Consider the following 24708-nt stretch of genomic DNA (forward strand, 5'->3'; position numbering starts at 1 on the left):
ATCAGATTGGACAGAGCAAATGACTGAAATTCACCCACCTAGACAAGTGATTTATGTAGAAGACATTACTTGTGTAGAGGACATTACTTGCACAAAGTGGATGGAATAACAGAAACAGAAAACTATCAAGAGAAATATCCCAAAAACACATCAAAACCTGAACTAAAAAGCCCCATATTATCCCTCTGTAAAAGCTGAAAACCCTTGGACTAGACCAGGTGTGGGCACTCCTGGTCCTCGAGGGCCGGTGTCCTTCAACTTTTAGATGTATCTCTACTTCAACATACCTGAGTCAAATAATGAGGTTACTAGCAGGACTCTGGAGAACCTGACTGCACTTAAGAGGTGATTCAGCTGTCGGATTCAGGTGTGTTGGACCAGGGAGACATCTAAGAGTTGCAGGACACCGGCCCTCTACGACCAGGAGTGCCCACCCCTGGACTAGACTTAAAGTCAGTTAGTCCGGTAAATAAACGAAGCTACAAGCTTGTCAACAGCTTAAATGGGGTTCTTCAGCAACATGCTGAGAGAGTTTATATTTGAGCCTGTGTGTATTAGACCTGCACAATGTAAGATCAATGTGTCTATCTCTGTCATAGCAAAGAATTGCCAGAATAACTTATTTTGTAGCCTATTACATTTCAGCAACCCTGCATTTAAATGCTCTTATTAGCTGGATTTCACTGCATTTTCTAGCCACACTTGCACATTTTAGAAACTGAGAAGCAACTGATCTGTCAACAGCTTAAGTTCATCACACCCTGCTCATAAAATTTAGTCTTTATGAAACTTAAAAAACAAAACAAACAAACAAAAAAAAAAACGAGAAGGGAAGTAAATGTGATGACAGACGACAGTCCCGAGTTTAGAAAAGTCAGCTTAATCAAAACCCATTAATTTGAGCAAAATCGTTTTTAACATTGATCTTTTCCTGAAGGACGGATTCAGCATCTCACATGCATGCAGCAGTCCAAGACAAAAGATGAGCTTCAGCCAAGACAAGCAGATGAACTCAAAAGTGTGACAGAGCGTCTGAAACTGGAGGATGGGGGCAAGCCAGAAAACATCGGTCACATCGCTGCTCCTCATCAGTGCAAAGGCGAGACGCCAAACTTGCTCAAATTACGTGCGAGCTGTTGCTCCCAAGACTACAGTTGGAGTTTCCTTGAACCTTATTGACACAACATACAATAACAATCAGCAGTAACTATGATCTCAGCCTAGAGCACTTACATAAAGGCGTTGGTAACACAATGCAAAATGTTCTGCAAAGCTGGAAAATGACAGAGAACAAGGGTCATATTTTCCTTCCTTCTTCAGAGTTTTACATTCCATTGAATCAGAGATGCAGGTGCTACAACAAACTTGACCCGCACTTGACTATTTGTTTACTCAAACCTGGTACAACGTGATGTACTGCGTGACCTACACTGTTGGAGAGGCCCTGAACGAGCGATAATGAGCAACATGATGTTTTGACCTTGAGGAACACATGTCTGCATGGTGGTGGACGGACTAATCTAAACAAATTTTTAATTTAATCCAGAGCTTTGGCAGTTCTGTAATAACATCACAGAGTCCAGAAGAAAACAAGGGCCCACATATTTATACGGACACACACACACATCCACACACTGGGACCCAGGAAACAAAATACAGGCAAATAAACCGAGTGAGAGTTAATGAAACACGGTAAGAAAAAAACTCTCATATTGAGAACTGAGATCTTGATCTGGACCGCTGTTCTCAGGGTTTCTGGAAGGGCTTCAGAACACACAGTGTTTACATTTTTTTAAATGTACTTATTTATTTTTTAAAAATGTTATCCTTTTTCTAAATTTCATAGTTTAATTCTTATAATAAAACCCAGAAATTTGTGCTACACAAGGAAAAGAGATATTGTCCAATATTACAATGTCCATATCAATAAAATAGAGACACAAACAAATTGACAAAGTAAAGAAACTTAACTTACATTTGGGTTTGGACTGAAAAAATGTCAATATGATCATACAGTAATAGCAAATTTTCACTATTTATTAGAATCTTGTAGTTGTACACATTAAACCAAAAAAAAAAAACCTCGAACAAAAACAAACTTTATGCTTTGTTTCATATTGTAGATCATCAACATTGATGAAATCAGATGCAGATTGGTTTTACCAACATAAGGAGACCTTAGTGGTCCATTGCTGCTTTTCACTCCAATGTGAATGTGCCAAATTAGAGGCCAAATACTACACACATACAATAAAAGATGTGTTTTCCTCTCAGTTATTTATTTTTACTTTTCAAAAAAACATAATCCTGAAATTTTCTCAATTAAGCCAGAATGGAAGAACACCCCATCTCATTTTGCAAAACCTTAATGAGCTTTATCTCTTCATAAAACGCCGTTAGAAACTTTGCATTTGTTGGCCATACTAGGAGCGAGTTCCCATAATAACAAAATGCACATTACGATTAAGAAATGATATTGACAAATGATGATAAGGTTGAATCTGTGACGGACTGGCGAGAAACCCGCCTCTCGGCCAATGGCCGCTGGAAATGGGCACCAGTTGAGATAAAAAAAAAAAATATGGATTTAATCCTGCTTGTGAGCCAGGAGTAATTTACTTCCATCTGAATGATGAGGATTCAACTCACCCTCCGAAAAGACACCACGTAGAAAGTGTCTGGGCGGCGATTGAGCTCATCAAAGAAGTCAATGTAGACGTGCTGACGTGCGTAGTAAACCTGCAGCTCACTGCCTGAATTTCTGTTAACAGGTTATAGAGACAACATTAAAACACCAATAAATGATTAAATAACTCAATAAAAATATCACAAAAATAGGGTAAATAAACTAATATATACACTCTACTGAAAAGGGGATGAAAAAGCTGCATCACAAAAAAAAAGAAAGAAAAATAAGCCTAAAGCACAACAACAAACGTCTCTGAAAAGAAAACAGAAAAAGACTCACTTTTCCTCTGTATTTTCTCCATATGGGACAGTGACAATTTGGACAATTTCATCTTCCGTTTTATCCGTTTTCTGCTGAGAAAATGAACAGAATTAGTTCCTATATTTATATCAACACATCAGAAACAGTTCAAAAGAGAAGAAAGAAGCTGCAGCAATGCTGTCCACCACATAAACATAGAATAGCCTCAAAATAGATAGTTTAAAACTTGGGACAGAATGACACACGCCCTTAACACCAACCAACTACCAACCAAAAATGTTGGAAAAGAGAGCAGGGGGGCTCTAATCCCAAAGCTCCCCTTGAAGTGTTATGTTTACTTTCTCAGGGCTGCCGGATTAAACCCTGGACGAAAACGAGAGGCGGAAAAAGGGGGAAGATGTGAGAGGAGGTGAAAAAGTGGTGAAAGGGAGGATCTAAATTGCAGAAATACCTAACACTGCAGATCACAACCTGGTTTACAAAGGAGGCGCCATTTGCAGTACAAATTTCTAACATTATGTATCAGGTAGCTTTCTCATAGCAGCCAGCAAAGTCTGCATTTCTGTTGCGGATTACCAGGATGTCTCTGAAGGGTTTATGGTTGTTGTTACTCATGCGTCTGGTTTTGGTCTGCTGTACTTCATGACGGTGGACCCAACCTCTCAATTCATGAGCCAACCTGTCAAGTTAGATCAGAGAGAATTGATTAATTTTATGACTTTATGAAAAAAAAGTGGAAAACCTAAAGGTCAAAACAATACTTCAGTACTTACTCAATGCACTTGGTCCTGTTGACAGAAGGTTGGCAGGGGGGAGGAGGTCTGAGAAAGTTGGGACTTTTCACGACCATCAGTGCCTTATCCTCCGAGCTACAACATGGATAGAGACACCGTCAGATTAAAAAAAATACATATATAGATTAACTGAAAACACACCAATGAATGGAAACAAAATTACAGATTGGTAGACAGATGGTTGAATGAATGACCACCAGAGGTAGATAGAAAAAAGTGAGTACAGCCACCCAACAGGCCGCACCCAGGAGGTCAATGACGGATGAAGACGATGGTCCAAGAGACGCAGGATTTACGTATACTGGTGATTAGCAGCACAAATTCTTTACATAATTTTCTATTTTTTATTTTACTCTGGTTTTTCATCACAACTGCGATTCATCTCTGGGACTGAATCATTTAAAGAATGATTCAACCGTCTGAATGATTCAGATGGTTGAAATGCTGATGGTGACTGTCCACAGTCAGAAACAACCTAAATGGAGGGTTGGAAAACATGCATCTAACTTAATCTTTCTCCAGGGCTTTCCTAATGTGAGTTAACCGTTGACCTCTGGCAACCTCACTTGGGATAAGCACGTTAGATTGGTGGATGGATGGATCTCCACAGAAATGTAAAGAATTCGTTCAGCCATTTGTATTCAGTAATGATAGATGCAAAAAAAGCTAGCTAGCTAGTCACAGAATGCAATGAAAATGCCCGAGTGTGACTCAAACTTTTTCCCAAAAGAAGAGTTTGATGTGAAAAATAAAAAATAAAAGGTATTAACTCTCCCACCTCCTTAAAAGACGGGGTTAATAGCAGGGTCATTGCGGGTTGGCACTGACCTTGAGAACACTTTTACAATTTTCTTTTGTGTGTGTGGTTTCGGGAACTGGCGGTCTGATGGGACAGCTCACTTTCCTGCAGTAAAACCATGACAATACTTTCCGAGTGTCACACTAAGACCATTCAGGGTCTAATAGTCCTGTTAATTCAAAACTTAAACCCTTTGATTAACATATTAAAGATCAACTTACTTTTCTGAACCAATTTCAGACCTTTTAAGGCTTTAATTTGAATTTAAGACTTTTTGCGGACTGCCTGTAACGTTTTGAAAATAATGCTATGCAGTCTTCCAATGCAGATTTTGTACCAACAAAGGTACTTCCTGTACTGCCAACTATATTTTTTAAAACTCATTTGTACTTGATGTCACCTTCTCCTCTTATGATTTAAAATCGGAGGAAACCCAAGAGGCAGCTTTTCTTGGCATGTTGATGAAGGAAATGTATTGTGATACAGATTACAGTTAACTCCACACTCAAAGCAAAGAATATTTGCTTTGAGCATTTCCGACAAAATTTAAAGTATTTCAGACATTTAAAATTAATCAATAGTTATTGATATCGACTAATATGAAACGGTTTCACCTTAGCCATAGTTTTGGGTTTAATCTAAAGAAAAAACACAATACAAATACTAATTATAATATGACAATGTGTCATATTATAATGCACGTATATATACGTATATGATGACATATACATACGTATGTATATATACACATTATATACATACATATAATATATATATAATATATATATAATGTTTTATATTTTATTCACATATTAATGTTTGTACTTATGCCTAAGGAGAATTTAGAGACCAATTAACTAAACAGTCATGATTTCAGACTGTGGCAGGAAGCCGGAGCGCCCGGAGAGAAACCTGCAAACTGGAAACGACTTTGTGATATTTATGTAATTTAATTACAAAATGTATTTTTGACATTTGCTCACTGTAGTTTTGGCTCTAGTAGCTGAAACTACTTTAAGCAAAAGAGATGGGAGAAGACTGCTATGCTACTCACTCACCTAATGAAGAAGCCGCACTCGTCGACGAGTGTTAGAGCAATGACCAGTGACCAGTCACTTTCTGACAACGTTTCAGCAGGTAATATGTCAGATCATTAAGACCTGATTACATTTACTGTTTTTAATCCAGGGCCTCAAGTAAGCCTCCAGCCACACATACACACACACCTTTCAGTTCAGTAGAAACTTAATTAATGTTGTGGCCCCCACCGTGTCATTCGTTGTCCGGCTGCGTTTGGTGCCATCAGCCCTTTAGCAAAGGCTAATGTCTTCCTTCCTGCCTGAGCTGGTTAAATGCTGCAGGGAAACCCGATGCCACTGGTGAATGGTTTAAATTAACATGTGACACGGGAGCTAGCATGCAACGCAGGCTGGTAATGCTGTTCAGACATTAGATGACCACCTTGCAAAACACACACAGGTTCTGGTAGTTTGCCAATAAAGGAATGTTATTCATGCAATTTCCAAAATGTGACTGCTCAGCCAAGAGGTCATTTAAAGTCGAAAGACAAATATATAGACTCCTGTAAAAATAAGACTGTTATCAACAAAACACAGCTAAACGTCAAACACAGCTTGAGTCCACTTTTCCACCTTGTTACTTAAAGTACAAGCACCAGCTGTTTTGCTCTGGGTCTGTAGTCAATATAAAGGCTGACACAACAAGTTGTTAATCAGTTCCCCGTATGTTTACAGGTGGAAAAAATGAGCAGAACAGGGTGAGACAGAACCCAAGCACAGGTGCATCCTGGCCTGCTAACACACGGGGTAAGCACAAACACGTGAGCTATGCTGGTTTCGTTCCATTCCCACCTGTCTGGCGTCTCTGCGGGTGTGCTGGTGAGCTCGGGACCCGCCACCACGTCGGATTCGGAGAAATCTAGGAGGTGTCTGCCACTGTGATGCATGGGAGCAACATCGAGGTTGGAGAAGGAGCCCCTCTGAAACAAACTGATGACGACACAGACGGTCAGGAAGATGTGAAAAACTTGGATACATTTTTTAGATCCTAAACTGACCCTTGCTTGTCATAATAAAGGATAAATAAGAATCTTTGATAAAGAGTAGAAAAAATGACACTGGGGTTTATTTTAAAATACATGATTTTTGAACTGCAGATATAAAATAATCAGTTTGGAAGTACAAGTTAGGGCATACTGTCACACCATTTGAACTTCCTGACACAGAGTGACATTAAAACCATAAACTTCAAAGTATTACATTGCGAGTTGATGTCATAAACCAACACAGTTTAAATCATAATTGAAAGTGGAATGAAAAGGATTCATACATTTAAACATTTCATTAAAATAAAAGAAAAAATGTGCAGGGCAGTATATTTCAGCTCCATCGAGTCAACACTTGGCTCAATGGGAATGTTAAATTTTGAAGTTAAATTCAGGGCAGTATTAATAGAAAACCTTTGGCAACGATGCTGCCAGCTGTCAGATTTGTTTTGGTTTGTTCATTGTGATGAGGACTATTAGTTTTCTCTGCCACCAGCAGCATTTTCTACGCAGGTAAAAAGGGTCAAAAAGGGTCAATTTCTTCCACATTTGCTATGTTCTGGTTACGGTTTGGGGAAAACTGCAAGTGTGACATTTAAAAACGTCTTTCTTCTTGGCACTCTTGTAAAAAAAAAGGTACACAAATTAGGTGATTGCTGAAGACAGCTGCTTGCTCTGACATTTAATTGATCAGCATAAAAGAAGCAAATACAAACATCCGCTACACTTTATTTGTAAAAATTAAATTGAAAACCATTTCTCCTCCTTTAATTTTATATGTCCCACCTAGTGTTGGTCTATTGGATAAAATCCAAATAAAATATATCAAATGTATAAAAAGTTCAGCTAAGATGAGAAAAGGGAAACTTAGTCATTACTGAGAACTAGAATACAACCAAAAGAACATTTTCCCAGCTCAGAAAGTAGCCAGAGCATATCATCTCTCCAAACAAGTCATGCTTACATCTTTGTGGAAAAAGCTACTCCCAAAAGACAACATTTTTGTAAAATGAAAACAGAATCTGATGTTTTTGTTGGAGATGGAGGCTGAGTTTTAGTTTGTGGAATTACACAATTTCTCCATTTACTGGCAGTAACAAAGCTTTTTTTTTTTTTTTAAATCCTAGTTAGGGTTTTAGTTCAAATCATAATTTGTCAAGTGTTATTACAAACAACATAAGAAAAATTACAACTTAAAACATGTTTTTGATGTTTGGGCGCTGTCTTCCTTTGACTTTTGTAATAACAAAGCAGTTTTGAGCCATTGTTACCCATTAGACATGAGACTTTTTTTAAAACTGTCTGGACAATAAAAGGAACAGGACACAGGCATGTTACCAATAATTTCCTTCCCAATTATAGCACACGAAACAAGAACGAGATCGGACTTGCACCTTCAACCGAACTAAATGCCAGTCCTGGCTACAGTGAAGAATTATCAAGATAAAGTCAGAGTCAATGCTAACCTAACAAGTTTATTTTTGACGAAATCCATAAACATTTGGTTTCCTGTGCAGACAAAAAGCAATAAAATGCTTCATTGTTTTATACTGTTTTCAGCTGGCTTGTTTTGTTAAACCTCCAACATGAGGAAGAATCTTGCAATGAGTCATGGGGCTTCCCGCTTGACTTTCTCCGGTAATCAAAGACATTTACAAGGTTACAATTAGCGGTGGTTTTTGGAGCTGGTTAGCAACCTTATCTGTCATCTTCAGCTCTCCTTTAGTTTCAAACAAAACTTCAGCCACCAAATCAAATCACCGTAGAGTGCAGATGCCAACAGAGCGACTCTCACCTTGTCGGTCCCACATTTAACACCAGGAACACCAGAACCGCCATGAGGCACACAGCTCTCCTCTTGGGTGCTGTTGCTTTAAGAACTGTGTTCTGCAAAAACATTACTTTTAAGTTACTACACTATTTTGTCCCGACTCGATATCTTCTGAGGTCCATTCAAAATATTTCTCACCTGACTCAGCAGGCCTTCCAGCTGCTTCTTCAAGTTGCCGTTCTCGCTCTTGAGTGCCTCGTTTTCAGACAGCGCTACTTTCAGACGAGCTTCCAACGAGAGCAGATACTCTTTCTTCTTCTTGCGAGAGAGCGATGCCGACTCCCTGTTCTTTATCATGCGTTGCTGCTTCTGGGACACCCTGGACTGATGGGAGAATGCAACAAAAACAGGAACACAAGTTCAAAGGTTGTGTTTATGTTTTGCTCATTTTAATCTAGGACGTACAAGGACCCACGACTATTTCATTCCTGGTGAATTTTTTTTACATGTTGACATAGTACAGCCAGAATCTTCAATGTATGTCATGGGATGCAAAAATGGACACTAGTGCTTTGGAAGGAAACAGTTTTATCATTCTTGCAGAAGAATATGAAAAGTGTGGCATGATATTTGCTCAGGTTTTTGGGGTATGTCTCTTCCATGTAGATTAATCACAGATTTGACAGAAAATACCAGTGAACATCAGTTCAAGGACTTTCACTGGGTCATTTGAACACATTTGCAGCTTTCCTGCTGGAAAAAGTAGCATGATACTGCCACTACCATGATTCACAGAAGGTTAGGTTGATCAGAATGATTTATTAGTTTCCCTCCACATGGTGTTCTGCATGTAGGCTAAAATTTTTTATTTTTTTCTAATCTGATCAGAGCATGTTCTTCCACGTCTTCCATGACCTGTGGGCTCGAAGCAGACCTGGCCCTGCACAATCATGCACAATATTTTGTCGTTTAGACAAAAAATAATAATCTGTTCATTTTGACATGCCAAAAAATATTATACTAAGGTAAGAACGTCAGTTTACCGTCAGTGTTTAAGTGTTTATGACTTTTTTCATATCAAATAGGAGTTACAATGTATGCTAGAATACCCTCTCATGAAATGGGTGGTAAATACAAGATCAGAAAAAGAAAAAAAAAATAGAATATTACAAGACACGTACAAAGAACAAAAATACATTTTTAGCAAAGAACGTACTGGATGAAAAGCAGATCCAAAAGAGGAAAAGGGACTCAACAGCATCACATCTGTTTTTACTTCCATCTATCACAGCGATACAATAATAAACACTCTAGTTCAAGATGTGTTTGTGTCGTGGAGCTCTCTAAAACAAATCCCAATCTTAACTGTCCCAGGGACAGCCCTACTATGCACTCAGCTATACTTTGGCATGAATATATTTGTTACAGAATCTCAGAGGTCAAGAGGTCATTTGTGATGACCGTTTCAAATGTGAGGAAGGATGTGTTTATGGAGTGTGTGACTCTGTAAGGACTGGGTTTACATTCAAGACACATAAACATTTTAAATGTTTATGTGTCCTAAATGTCTGGATGGAGTTGAGACATGGCCGGGCTTAACTCCAGCATTCAGACCGAGCTTGTCGGAACAAACGTAAAACACGAAATGCATAAAAACGAATTAATGAGTAATTCAGTCGTAAACCATACCTTGCAAATCTTTCTCCTTCACCTCAATGAGAAGAGAAGTGAAATCTAGTCACTGCATCCAAACCTAAATAGTGCATAAATTACAATGAACTCATAGGGAATGGAGTACCTGTCCATGCAGACCCCCGCCACCTATGTGCAGCAGTTTTTATTTTTCCAAAGCAATCATTTTCCTCAGGGTCAGCCTCCATGAACACAGACCTTATAGCTCTGATGGCGATTAAGTTATTTGTATTGCTGTATTTGTGTTCTGTCTCCTGAGAAACCCCTCTGTCTCTTAGCCCACAACTGGGACCCGTGCCATCAGCCACAGCCTGGGAAAACTACAAGTAGCGGTTGCCAGGGCAACTGTGGAGCGGGGGGAGCTTTATATTGAAATGAAATGAAATGAAATGAAATGAAATTTATTCGAACATGATACAAATATAAAAATAAAATGGTGCACGGTAACAAGAAGTGCATAAGATCATGCTCAAAATGGGGTAGGAAGAAGTGAGAACTTATAAACTCCTACCCCTAAACACTTGAGACTTTAGAGTCCTACTGTCATTAAAAAAAATCAAAATCAAAGTGGCAGTCAGAAGTAACAGTTACTAATATTTACCTATACATTTTCCCATTTTATGCTGGTTTATCTTTCTAAACCCTGACACCAAGTTGTTATCTTCAATACACACCTTATTGCTTTCTGTCCCCATGTGTGTATCTATTGAAAATTACCTCTTTGTACTTTCTTTTGAATTGAGTTAAACTATTGCTTTGTTTTAAATCTTCATGTAACCTATTCCATAACTTTACACCTTTAATTGAAATACAGAAGCTTTTTCTTGTTGTTCTAAAATTGGATCTTGAAGTTTGAGTGACCCCTTAAGTTATACCTTCTCTTTCAGAAAACGTGCTCTGTATGTGCTCAGGTAACAACTTTTTAGATACCTTGAACATAAATTGAGCCATTTTAAATTCTACAAGTTCAGTCAAATTTGAGAATTCTGGATATTATGAAGAGCGGGTTTGTATGCTCATAATAACCGACATTATGGATGATTCTAATGGCTCGCTTCTGTAGGAGTTACCGGATGTAAAGAGCTCTTGTAATTAACTCCCCACACTTCACAGCAATATGATAGATATGGTAAAATCAGAGAGTTATATAGAATATAAAGTGATTTAGCATTCAATACATGTCTAGCTCTAGCCAATATGGATATACTTCTACTGAGTTTACTCTGTAAATGTTGAATATGAGGTTTCCAACTGATTTTGTCATCTATTATTAAACCGAGGAACTTATTAGCAAAAACCCTTTCTAGAGTTCGTCCTCTATTTGAACTTGGATTTCAGTATTTTTATAACAGTTCCCAAAGACCATGAATTTCGTCTTGTCCAAATTTAGGGATAATTTGTTATGGTCAAACCATATCTTTAACTTACTAATCTCTGAAGTGACTGTTGAGAGAAGATGCTCTAAATTGTCTCCTGAGGCTAGAATATTTGTGTCATCAGCGAATAAGATAAATTTTAATACATTGGACACTTTACTGATATCATTTATATAAAGATTAAATAAAACTGGTCCCAATACTGATCCTTGTGGTACTCCACAGACAGTCTCCTGCCAATCAGATTCCACATCTCCCAATTTCACAAATTGTTTCCGGCTCTTTAAATAACTCCTCATCCAGTCAGAAACTACTCCCCTAATTCCATAGCGTTCTAATTTTTTAAGTAGGATTTCATGATTTATTGTATCAAAAGCTTTCTTTAAATCTATAAATATCCCTACTGCCAGTTTCTTACTATCTGTTGCGTTGGTTATTTCTTCTATTAAGTCAGTTACGGCCAGCGATGTTGACCGGTTTGCTCTGAATCCATATTGACTGCTGATAAGTAGTTTTTCTATGAATTGTTCCAGTCTTTTCTTAAAGAGTTTTTCCAGGATTTTAGAAAATTGTGGGAGAAGAGAAACAGGCCTGTAGTTAGTGAAGAGGTGTTTGTTGCCAGTTTTATACATTGGTTTGACCTTCGCTATTTTCATTTTGTTGGGAAATGATCCTGTTTGAAATGATAAATTGCAAATATAAGTTAGTGGTTTAGAGATTCCTTTAATTACTATTTTAATAGTTTTCATGTCCAGATCATCACAGTCAGTGGAAGTCTTATTTTTACAGTTATTCACAATGTTTATGATTTCTTCTTCTAGTACAGGCTTGATTGACTCGACAATGAGAACGAGGTGGAGAATTTGGGACAGAATGAGGCATGTTTCAATAAAACGCCTTAGAATTGTGAAGAGGTTAACACCAATGTGGGTTCGAGGTTGGTTTTGTGACAGTGAGAAAGGCCAACAAGAATAGGAATATGCTTGGAAACGTGCTAACATACAGTGGCCAACTTTAGAGAGTGTACTGAGGAGGTCTGTGTGTGCTTATGCGAGTAATGCCAGAAGTCATTTTCCTCTCTGAGGGCTGATGTCCATTCAACTTCTCAACAGATGAATGCAGGTGAAGACAGAAAAGGAAGAGTTGTCGAGGGTAAAACAGTTTCCAGGATGCCTGACTCCCAAAGAGTTTTTAGGAGTTTCCTTTTTCAAGATTTCAAGGGTCACTGAGAAGGGAAATGAGCTGCACCAAGATTGGTCATTCTGCCTGTGACCAGGATCGTACGATTTTACACTTGACAGGCAATGATCGGTGTCTGTGTTGGAAACTGGAAACCAAATCTTTTTTACTCAGTGCCAATAGATCTCACAAATAACAATGATAATAAATTTGAAAAAAAAACCAAAAACAATCATATGTGCAACTTGTCAATGCAGGAAAAAGATTCAAAGTTGGCCATCTTGAAGTTCACAGACAGGTTTAAAAAAGAAAAAAGACTAAAGCTGTAAGAAGCTTTCAGCAGACTGCTTCAACTAACTCAGTGCTTCTCAGTTCCAGTCCTCAGCCCCCCCTGCTCTGCATGTTTTAGATGTGCCTCTACACCAGAACAGCTGATTCAAATGATTGCATGATGTCTTTTGCAGCCACCAAGTACTGCAGAAGATTCACCCAAAGATTCAATCCAGGTGTGTGGCAGAAGCGAAACACCTAACACATGCAGGGCAGGGGGGCATGAGGACCGCAATTGAGAAACACTGAACTAACTGAACATTTTACACAAAATTTGTTGAGTTTCAACCTTTAGAGTGCACAACAACGCAAACTCTGCTATGTGCTTTAACCATGTTTGTTTACAGTCTGTAATGAAAGGACAATAACAAAAGGAATACTGGAATCTTCAAATAAACTTTGTATCACTGTATGTTCTTTAAAGCCTCTTTCATTTCTTATAATATTCAGTTTATGCTCTGATGTGTATCAAAAATAAAAAAGGCAGGTATTCCAATTTCATTAGCAATTATTTCATGTAATTTACAAATATGTGCAAGTAACTCAAAAAAAAAATAATCTTCTACATTCAAGCTTGTTTACATGCAGTTTCCCATTTCTGTTCATGCTGAAGAAACTCTTCATTTTTTATGTCAGGATTACCCAGAAGTTTTATTTTATATTCACAAGATAAGTGTCCAAAACAGGCAGCTGTATGATTTGAGATGCCTCATCTGGCAAGGCAACAAAAGCTCAGAGAAGGCCACATTTGGGATGAGGTCCAGTGTTGAGTCTAATGCTGATATTTTCTGGTTTTCCCTCATATGAGGGCTTAAAGAAAAAGCTTTCTTATAGGGGCAGTATTATGAAAAAATGTTGTTTTTTGTTTTAGCTTTATACCCTTCTATAATGTTATTCCTCCATCTAAATCATACCTGGAATGTTGCTTTATTCTTTCATGCATGAGAAATTCTCTGATCTGTCATAGCAACCATTCAGCTTTGGGTAGACCTACTTCCTCTTCGGAGATGCAGTTTCCAAGTTTCAGACTCAGAGAGCATTTCTCCCCAGCTACGCCCCTACGCGGCTCCTTCAGACTAGTCAGCAGCAATTAGCAAACACCTGATGCAACTGTGCAGTTGGTGAGCTCATTTTACAAGCTGCTTCTTGGTGCAATGTAAAAGCGCTGCTAAATTGTTAATAGAGGATGACTTGTGATGAAGGCAGAGTTTCAGAGAGAGCAGGAGCTTTTAAAGAGATGAAGATACAATTTTAAGCTGTTAAATTACAAAGTAAAATTTCTTTTAAGTCATATTTGATATATATAGCATTTTTATAACAACTGAAGTTAACATAGTTACTTGACTGTGTCCCTGGAAAACACATAGTACTGCCTCTTTAGCAGTCCCCGATTGTTCAACATAATCTCAAGTCATCTTCATTCCAAATGACGGGAGGATTTCTTGTATCCACAAGTTTCAATCTGGACCTGTCTCCGTTGGTGTGCAACACCCACACAGGTCAAGCCCACACATTATAATCCTTGGTTGTATAGCAGCCTATTACATTACACTGACACAATCCCCTGATGGCTGTTTACAGCTGTCGCAAAGGGCTCCGTCCTGCACAACACCAGCCTGAAGCGTGTAATCATTAGCAGCCGTTTGCACACCCAGGCCAAAATACAGTAATGGGAAGAAAAACTAAACTAAACAGGAGCAGTGACATCCATGGGCTAGCTGAAGACATAACATGCAGCAGCACCTGGCTCACGCATGTCATCTTTAGGAGTTATTTTACAATTTCAACAACCAGCCAAGCTGAAGCGTGTGAGCACAGCTGCTGAGGACGCGAGCAGTGCATACACTCTCACACAGCGTGAATCGCCTCTTCAGGCTCTCTGGCTCCACATTCATGGACATCATTGCATTGCTTCAGTTGCCACAAGCTGAAATCTTTGACAGATTTTATAAGACCTGATTTGTTTTGTTAAACATTAAACAAACCTTTTAAATTTAACATCTTAATTTTATGAACTTCCACGACTTTCCTTTGGGAACTAACAAGTGTACCCAGCAGTCCTACCTCCCTCACAATTAAGGAACTCAGACCCTCCCTTTGAAACCTGCTCTTGCAGATGTTATTGACCATACCTTCACAATTTGGCATTTGTTTTGGCCACTAGAGTCTGAAATTCCTTCACATCATTGTCTAGATTTGGCAGGAAAAGTGTGTCTCCACGCTTAATTATACCCACTATAAGCAGACAAGTTCCAGGATTGTTAGGCTCAAGATGAATTGCCCAGACTAATAAAACAAAAATACTGAAGCATTAGGTCATAACTGAATGTATTCCCTTTCACATGCATCAGGCCCACAAGTCAGCTTTAGACAATGATAATAAGGAGAAATTTGGATACATATTTTTGCTTTTTTGGGTTTTAATCAGTAAAGTGATCAACTGTATGAATTAATAGGCCTTATTTAATGTACAGCTTCTTTTTTTTCTGTTTTATTTTTCCCATGGCATAAACAAAACAGACCAAAGAATAAAAGAAAAGAAAAACACAATGCTGTGGGGAAAAAATGAGAAGAAAACAAAGCTCTAAGAACACAATAAAAGTGAAATTTGTCATTAAACTTCAGGTCTGCACAACAGAAACAAATAACCAAGATGAAAGTGTAGAAAAACCCAACCAAAAAGTCTTTAGAAAGAATCTTAAGGGTTCACAAAAATGTGAAATAAACAACCGCAAAGACGCATCACAAACTGAACACACCAACATTTTTTTCACATGTTGATTATCTGCAAAAGTCCCTGCTGCTGAAACGTGGCATTATGAAATCCCCAAGAATCTCAGCTGAGTGAAGTTAAGTGAATCTGTGGGGGAGACATATTGTCTGAATCTTTCACTCCACTTCAGCTACACTTATTGGCAACGTAATAAACAAAGCAGAAAAAAAATTTAATCATCCACGGAATATTATTGTTCCGTAAAAGGCTAATGACCATGTCATTTTCTCCATAAATGATATACAGATATACACCCTCCAAACTTATTAACACCTCTGGTAAAAAAATATGTAAAGACCCATAAAATAAATTTATCTTTTATTGTAGTAGGAATAGTTCTCTAGAGAACTTTAGAAATTGTTTTTTTTACTTCTCCTTGCAACCTCCTCACTGTGCGTGACAGTGAGGATAAAGTCTTTAACAATAAAGTCTTTAAAAAGGCAAATATAAAAAAAAAAAACACACTTACAAACTGTTGCAAAGAAAAGTATTTTCTCTGTTTTACAATCACAAATCAGTTGGCAAACAAAATTAATTTGTAGGTTTACATTTCCTATTTTCAACATCGTTTTTGGTGCTTCATTTTTATATATATATATGTATATTAGGGTCTCAAAATAATAAAATGGTCCTGGTCTGAAGTCATTGGTGTCTACTTTGAGGTCTACTTTGACAGTCATGGTTCATGAAATGTAATAAATCTTGTCCAGCCATGTGGAAAAACACAATCACTAACATTAATATAAATATATATATATATATATATATATACATATAAGTGCCTTTCCATCAACACTTTATTTTCACATTTTAAACACAACTTAAAAGTTAATGATTGGTGAAATTAAAGCATATACAAAAAAAAAGGGTCCCAAAGACCAAGTTTGGATTGGACTTGATCCATCCAGTCAGAGTGTGAGCTTGACAATCAAAATGTCATACATTACATAGTAAGTGACCATTTTCCTGTGAGCTATAATTCCGTCCAGCTGCAGGAATGTGCATATGCACATGCCTTTGCATGCCCATACATAAACAACAGCTGAAGGCATCATATATTCAATGAAATAACTAACTGGCAGACTAATGGTAAGGAAACGGCTTTAAACGACAACCTTTAAACTTGCTTGCATAGCTGCTATCTGACAGAGGGAGAAAACGAGAGACAGAGACGCAGCGATCCACAAAAACAGATTTAAAATGGAGCCATGTGTGCATTTTAAATACACAAACTGAGACGTAATTTTTTACCATTTTTATTTAGCCAATAACATCTCTGTTAAGCAGTGGGTCTCTGCATGTACCTGATGTTTCTAAATGTTCAATTTTTTTTAGCAGCATCTATAAATATTTTCTGAAGTTTTACAGCACTAACAGATATTAACTCACCAAAATATAAATAAACGAATAAATATCTACCTATATTTGAGTTAGGTATAACGCTATAAAGAATAGAACAATTACAGAGCAGTCCACCAGCGGCCCACTGTGGTTTTGTGTTATAAAATGCTGGAAGTTGAGAGGAAGCTTTAAAATATAATGAAGTAAATATATGTCTTTGAAAGGCATTCTTTTATGTTCAGTCAACAGTCAGAGTCCCTGACTGATGCCATGCATATTGCACTAAATCTACCATGTTTTTCATCTCATTTGTAAAAACAATGTATATATACAGTACAGACCAAAAGTTTGGACACACCTTCTCATTGAATTCAATGAGAAAGTGTGTCCAAACTTTTGGAATATATATATTTACAAGAAAGGCAAAAAAATATGTTTTGCCTTATATATTTATATTTTCAATGTCTATAATGAGAGTCCATAATGTTTGTGTGCACAGTATTCTCCAATAAAGCTGATTTTATGATCACTTTTTCCAATGTTCGAATGATGCTTGTTAAGCTAGAGCACCACTCATTTTGTTGGCTTCCACAAAATAGTTCGGGACTTTGACTGCTTTTAGTCAATGAAAACCATGATAGTGACAGCAAAAGTGTTAATTATTAGTCTCTGAAAGCTCTTAAAACAGGAGTACATGTTTCCTTCTTAACGTTGATTGACTTACGTCGTCATCTGAGGAAGGGGTTCGGAGCGTGACAGAAACCAGTGGGGGAGCTGCTACCGGAACATGCTTGTCCTGGTTGAGTGTTGGCACAGCAACCACATTAGCAGAGACGGCCTGTGATGTCTGGATGTGGAGAAGCTGGCTCGCCTGGGACAGCACTATAGGATGGCCTGAATGAAAGACACAGCGCATGCACGTTTTTTCAAATTACAAGCTTTACTGTAATCATATGTTTACAGTACAACCAACACACTGTGATTACTTAAATAGGCGAGTATGACCTCGAGTTTCATGAACAGTATTTAGATCGCAGTTATACAAACTGCATAACTAAGCAGAGGAGGATGCTTTGTCTTCACGGGAAGCTTCACGTTGGATATCTTTAATAATAAGTAGTCTATCTTTAACATTGTTGCTAGGATTAAAAGTATGCCATAAACGTCAGTCACTGCTTGTAAACACCAAAGCTTTGCTCTATCATTGCTGTACAGCATCATCAGGAACAGATTACACAGTGTGAACTTTGTGAGTAGAGTTACACTTAAAGCAGCAAGTAAGCAAAACAAGACCTCACCTTCACATTGCCTTTATCCTGTATATTGGACATTTAACAAATAAATTATGTAGCATTGGTGGTTCGAGACCAATTTTAGGCAAAGTTACTACATGGCGTATGCTACTCTGATCTGTTATAAAAATCTTGCAAGAAGTGAACAGAAAAACAGGCAGTGATGTATTTTAAATATGTCTAGCTGTTCAACACTTTGGGTTCCTGACATAAAAAAACCAGATTATCTGATATCAATAGTTTAGAAACTGAGGCTCCAATTTGTTTTGTTTTTTTTGTTTTTTTAAAATACTTTGTTGAGAGTTTGAGTAAAGGGGAAAACAAAACAAAAAAACATGATCTAGTTAATGTACAGATTCAGGGCCAAAAAGAATTGCAAGGGAATATACACTAATGGTTTTCCTTTTGTTCTCACCGCTGTGAAACTTTTATTGTATAATTTAGAAATTCAAAGAATCTAAAAAGTACAAACTTTCAATCGTTCTTTTTTAGGAAAGAAGTTGAATCAAGTTGCTGCTTTAAGATCATTAACCTACATCTGATCAGCCCAAGTCTCTCAAAATCCCATCAGCCTGTGGTTTCCTACCCCTTTCACCTTCTACTGAGCTCTGTGTGTTTAAAGTGCAGGTGGTGAAGATGTTTGGCATATTGAGCCGTGCCTTTAAATGTCCACATTCCAAACTGAGAGGCTCGTGAGTTATGTATTTGAACTCACACAAACATGGGCCCAAAAAGAAGAAGAAGAAGAAAAAAAAGGACCCAAAATACAATAATATCTGGTGCTCACTAAATGTTCTGTTACTCAGTGAGCCCTACACTTATGAGTACGAGATTATGAAAACAACTCTTACCCAAACAGACCCAGCAATCTTAATGTTTAATTCTGTCAGTGTTAATCAGGGGAAAGCCTTTACTAGATTTGTAAACAAAACTCTAATTTTCCAGCAGAACAAAAGTTCGCCATCTGTGAGAAGAATTTACCAGGCTGGGATAAAACTGAAAGCAATGAGTGCATATGTTTCCGCAGGAATAAACAGACTGTCTGTGGATCAGGCTCAAAAGAGTTCATTACTTTTTTAATGAAATGGCACTACCCAGGTAAAAAACAGAGACCAGATTTTCAAACAAACAGCCTGGATTCCCATCCTGTGACTCGATCTAGGTCAAGATGTCTCATCCTAAACTCTTCACCACATTGGTCAACACCGGGCAAACACGCCAGAAGTTCAAATGCACTTTAGCAAAGGTCAGCCACCCCACCCACTTGGGCTCCATGCGGTGAGATAAGTACTTATTCTGGCTATCATGGTGCTGATGTAAGACTCCAAATCAAGGCCAAAGACATTAAAAAGAAAATCCTTGATGACTTTAATGATAACCACAAACATCAGCGGCTATTTAGGAGATTGCTTAACTTAACATGTTGGTATGTTCATGATTTTACTTCCATATTCACATTGCCTGAGTATCCCAATAAAAAGTGTCAGACTTAAACATTTTTAGTGTTCAAGACCTAAAAATCATACTTATTCACTGTTTTCCATTGAAGTAGGTAAGGTTCACTGATGAGAAAAAAAACTGAGATCACAGTGCCATCTGCTGGCTCCATCAAAAACAGCATTTTTTTTTTTCCATCTGAACAAAATTAATTGGCAAAGGTGAACAATAAATATATTGATATCTCTAAAATACAACAAAATACGAGACCTGACCTCTTGGTAAAAATGTCCTATATCAATGCAGAGCACAACAAAACAATCACTAACCTGGCGGGGGTGCTGGTTGGATGCTGATTGGAGCCGGCTTAACAACAGGCAGCACAGTGGTCTGCAGGGGCTGGATGATTATCGTCTTGGGCTGCAAAGGAGCTGCCGTTGCTGCTGGAGCCAAGGGCATGGCTGCAATCAGCGGTCTGGGCTGGATGGAGATCTGTGAGCCCATCTGAATTGGTCTCTTTGCAGGCTGAGCAGGTTTAGCTGTGGCATTGGTATATTTGAATTGTAAGGGTTGGGAGGGACAAGATACGAAAGGAAAAAAAAAAAAAGATAAGAACTGGATTTAGCCCAAGCCAGGAAATTTGCATTTACAGTTAAAATATCTGGGGAGGAAGGGGGCTAACTGTCAAAATGCTACCTTGATTTTGTAATGACAATAACAAACAGCCCTAGACGATGGTGGAATAATTGCTAAATGAAAAATGTTAGCTGCCATACATGTTAAAACCTTCTGTTTTGGTATTACAAGAGCTCCCTGCTGCTTAGCTGGTTTGGTCTTGTACTTAAATTTATTATTAAGCGTTCTTTGTACCACCTGATAATTATAAATCTTAGCAAACATCACTTGTGGAGTTGCTTGAGGTGGCACTTTTGTTCCATATCCACATAGCTCACATTTTCTGAGTATGTAGCATTACATCTCTCAAATTGTTCTAATAAAACAGCCTGATGTTTCTGTGACAGTACAGTGTCTACCAACCTGTACAACGAAATGATAAGTGATCAGAGTTTTCTCTGGCATAAGGTAGAAAAGGCAAATGATAGTTTTTGGTTTAAAACCCTTTAACCGTCATGTGGATACCCTTTTCCTCATGGATCTATTGGCTTGCATGTGAGTGTTTTTTAGGGTATCAGTTAAGGGGTTAAGAAGTGATGATAATTTTTTTTTTTTTTTTAAATACAGTTTTTGGCCTTTGAGGAAATGAATGGTCATGTCATACATCATCCATTTAGACGACACAGGTCATCAGACACCCGTTTGTCTGATGACCTGTCTTGGACCAGATTTAAACAAAGACTACATTTATTTTCTATGATCTTAAATTCTGGAACAAAAGTCCAACAACCAGAGATTTGCAGAAACTATTGGCACCTTTAAGTTAGGGTTTAAAACTATTGTTTACAGCAGCTTACAGTTACAAATAAAACTGTTTATATTATTATGTCTTGGATATTTTTTGTTTTGATGAAGTAGTTTATGTGTATTTTTTTATGTATTTATTGTTTTAATTTAATCCGTATCACCGTTGTCCTGTTAAGCACTTGGAATGACCTTGTGGATACAAGCCTTATACAATCGCTACCTCTTGTCCATTGTGTGCTCCTCTTTGCAACCTTCTTGGGCGGCAGAGAGACTTCAGAAAAACCACTGGACTCAGACGAAACTGAAACTGGGGAAAGCTGTGACTGAGGGGACAGTGCCTCGTCCTGCATGGAGAAATAAATACAATGTAAAATCTCTGCAGCATTTTATCAACACTTATTTTTAAGTACAACTTCTTCAAACAAACTGAACGCAGCACCGACAGTAGTCGGTTATTAATAGTAACAATTTTCTTCTACTGCTAAACATGCTTGACTCTTTGGATATAATACAAAGCATAAAGTCAGTTCTAACTAATGCATCTCAAACTTGGGCATTAATAAAATATGAGTGGCTTTTCAAATTCTCCCAGCTGACATGTGCGTCCTTGAATTGTCAGAATAATTAGCAGACAAGTGTGCACCGACTGGGAAAAAAAAACCAAAAAAAACAAACAAAAAAAACCAAACTGTAACCCTTGCCCTTGTTTTGACACACTGTGATAACATCTGCCCGCTAAATTATGCTAATGTGTCTGAAGTTGTCGGCACCTTTTTTTAATGAGTGGTTGGCCCACAGCTCATACAGACAATTCGTTATTAATCTGACAAGGTGTTTACAGATTTTATTAAATAGTTTCTTAACTATTATTCCACCCATCAATATTCAATCCACATCTGGAGGAAAATGAAATAATTCTCTGTTCTACAGTAGATTCAGAGATGGTTAGGTATGGAAATGCTTGCAACCGATTCAATTGTACAACAATTTGCATTGGAAATCCAAATTCAAATGCAGAAAGCTGGGGAAGGGTGAAACTTTGAGGACAGATTCTTACGTGTAAGGACGATGGAGACAAAGCTTCAACCGAAGCAGGAGAGGGGACGGAGCTCAGCGTGTGGGAAGGAGACAGAGAGTCCACACTCACCTCACCATCTGGATGCACAAAGACACGGACACAAACAATCAAGTCATTAACATGGAAAATCATGCAGCACAGTCCCGAAAACTCACCTCAAACCGTAAAGTCTCTCATGGCTGCACAAAATTATGATAACATGCAAATTCACTATTATATTATTAAAACACATTGCAATGACGGTCCTCGTTTTCTCTTTAAATGTTGCTTAGTAACAGAGTACCCTTCTCTTTCTGCGATCTTCGGCGTCCTCACCCCCAAAATCTATAGAATCAAAGTCATCACTGGAACTTTGATTCAGTCATGACTTTGAGTTGGAAACTCAGAAATTGGATCTTTGTTGAAAACTTATTGCACAATACCATCAAAAAAGCTGTAAATATAAATAATAACCAAGACTGCAAAAACACTAGAGAAATATTTTTAATGTTGTTCCTATATCTGCTTATATTAAAGCTCTCAAAGAAAAGTTGGGATCAAAATTAAAAGGTTAGAGGATAGCAAGGAACAGAAACAGAAGAATGGCTGCAATACCCTGATCTGGGCAACCATGGAAATATTGAAACATACCAACTATTTCCTATGTTTGTTTACATTCCATACCATTTTATGAAATGAGAACAATAAAATCAAAACAAAACTATAATCCTAAACAATATTATATTGTTAACAAATACCCCTAAATCTTTCTTTTTCCATCATAAAAATATCTAATTCACAAATATGACTTCTAATTATAAACCTGATAACAAATGTTGCATTAATGGAAGCTAAAGACGAACAAAAAACAATTATTACTTCCGTCGCTGTACCTGTGCAGGTGCTGCTTGTGTCCACTTCATTCCATGGAGGAATGTCGATATCAAAATCCAGATGACCTTCATTTGCCTGAGAACCCAAAACAACATCTTTTTTTTCCCCTTATTTTCTTTTTTTTTACAAAAAAAAATAAAAAATTCAGTCAAATGTAAATTGCGAACATTTCTAAATCTAAATTGTTGCTCCCATGTCATAAAACCTGCGCGTACTTGACTGAAAGTGATAGACTGTCATCACTAGATCAACTCTGAAGATACTCACGTAGGCACCGCTTTCGAGGGCCTTGAGCAGCTCATCTGCATCCCCCAGGTCATCCAGTTCATCAAACAGGCTAAGGTCTGTGTAACGATGAGGATACAGACATATGGGTCGGATCAGTTCAGTAAGAACAGTAATATAATCTATTGATGTTGGAAATAAGGGTGATGATTTTGATATGGCTTCCATAAGCAGATTACCAGTTTTCACAATAACACAACTTTTACACAATGTCAAATCAATCTGGAAAATAGGACAGAAATTGCATTGAAAGAAATAGGGTGATGTTTTACATGACTAGATCAGTTTAAAGATTACAAAACGCAGCAGAGCTTCTATAAAGGCCAACATAGAACCATATATGATAGCCTTCATAGTCTACACATATCTGATATTGCATAGAAGATTAATATTCGCCGATATACTGTTAAGTGTTCTTAATGTGCACTTCTCTCTTATCTATATATTCATGTTTATGAGCCAGAGATACCGATAAAACAATGTAATAGAGATGGCAGAAACTTTTACCTCCTTAGTTTGACAATTCAAACACAGGATCCGCCTGACTTAACACAATCAGAACAGCAAGTTTCATAAATGAGAAGTTAATGAGACAGTAAACATGTAAAAGGCACCAAGTTAACTGTGCCACTTGACATAATTTCACAAATAAACAATAGTAGCTTGTACCATGACATTCTAATAATGTTATTGCACAATGTGTTTGCATATTATGCAACAATGTTTTGCTACTAGATACTAAAAGTTCTTACTTTTCACAACTCTCAGGGCTACCGGTAATCTGTGGCACGAATGCGACTTCTTCAAGTCTGTGATAAAACGCTGATTCAGTTTCTACGACCTGTACAAGTAGCATTTCATGAGTGTGCATAAGCAACTCATGAAACTGGGAAATACAGTACGAAAATAAAAACTTTTAATTTGTGCTATGTTGTATTGGGGAACTATAAAAAGCTTCATCTCACCAGTGCCTCACAAGATTTACATCAGCACCTGACAGGTCTGCATGATTAATCTAAAGCTACATCTTACATGGATGTCAAACATATTAAAGTAATACATTTATCTTTTAAATTACACATAAATCTTGACTTGGCGTCCCTCTCCTTGAAGCAAACAAAATCACAGTTGTTGGGCTGATTTAGGGGTGTTTGTCACAGTTAATCGGTTAATTTCACTCTAAAAAGGAAGTGTTTTATTTCGCGTCTTCCCCGTTATTTACATAAAACCCGACAATGTTACGTCATCTCA

General features: G+C 37.6%; 1 protein-coding gene across 2 annotated transcripts in view; it reads right to left on the reverse strand.

The window, feature by feature from the left end:
- Positions 1 to 24708, reverse strand: part of atf6 (activating transcription factor 6) — a 33776-nt gene that overhangs the window by 8637 nt on the left and 431 nt on the right. Inside the window, exons 2-14 of one of the 2 annotated variants that reach the window (XM_044130382.1) lie at positions 23440 to 23516; positions 23172 to 23247; positions 22279 to 22376; positions 21442 to 21565; positions 20129 to 20338; positions 17795 to 17964; positions 8578 to 8763; positions 8404 to 8495; positions 6415 to 6552; positions 3724 to 3819; positions 3527 to 3629; positions 2969 to 3039; positions 2650 to 2761 (exon numbers count right to left, since the gene is read on the reverse strand). In XM_044130382.1, coding sequence (XP_043986317.1) covers positions 2650 to 2761; positions 2969 to 3039; positions 3527 to 3629; positions 3724 to 3819; positions 6415 to 6552; positions 8404 to 8495; positions 8578 to 8763; positions 17795 to 17964; positions 20129 to 20338; positions 21442 to 21565; positions 22279 to 22376; positions 23172 to 23247; positions 23440 to 23516 — 1553 coding nt within the window. Of the gene's footprint in view, positions 1 to 2649; positions 2762 to 2968; positions 3043 to 3526; positions 3630 to 3723; positions 3820 to 6414; positions 6553 to 8403; positions 8496 to 8577; positions 8764 to 17794; positions 17965 to 20128; positions 20339 to 21441; positions 21566 to 22278; positions 22377 to 23171; positions 23248 to 23439; positions 23517 to 24708 lie in introns of both variants that reach the window. The other variant, XM_044130380.1, reaches the window with a different exon arrangement.

This window comes from Gambusia affinis, linkage group LG10 (genome assembly GCF_019740435.1).
Source record: "Gambusia affinis linkage group LG10, SWU_Gaff_1.0, whole genome shotgun sequence".
Taxonomy (NCBI): Eukaryota; Metazoa; Chordata; class Actinopteri; order Cyprinodontiformes; family Poeciliidae; genus Gambusia; species Gambusia affinis.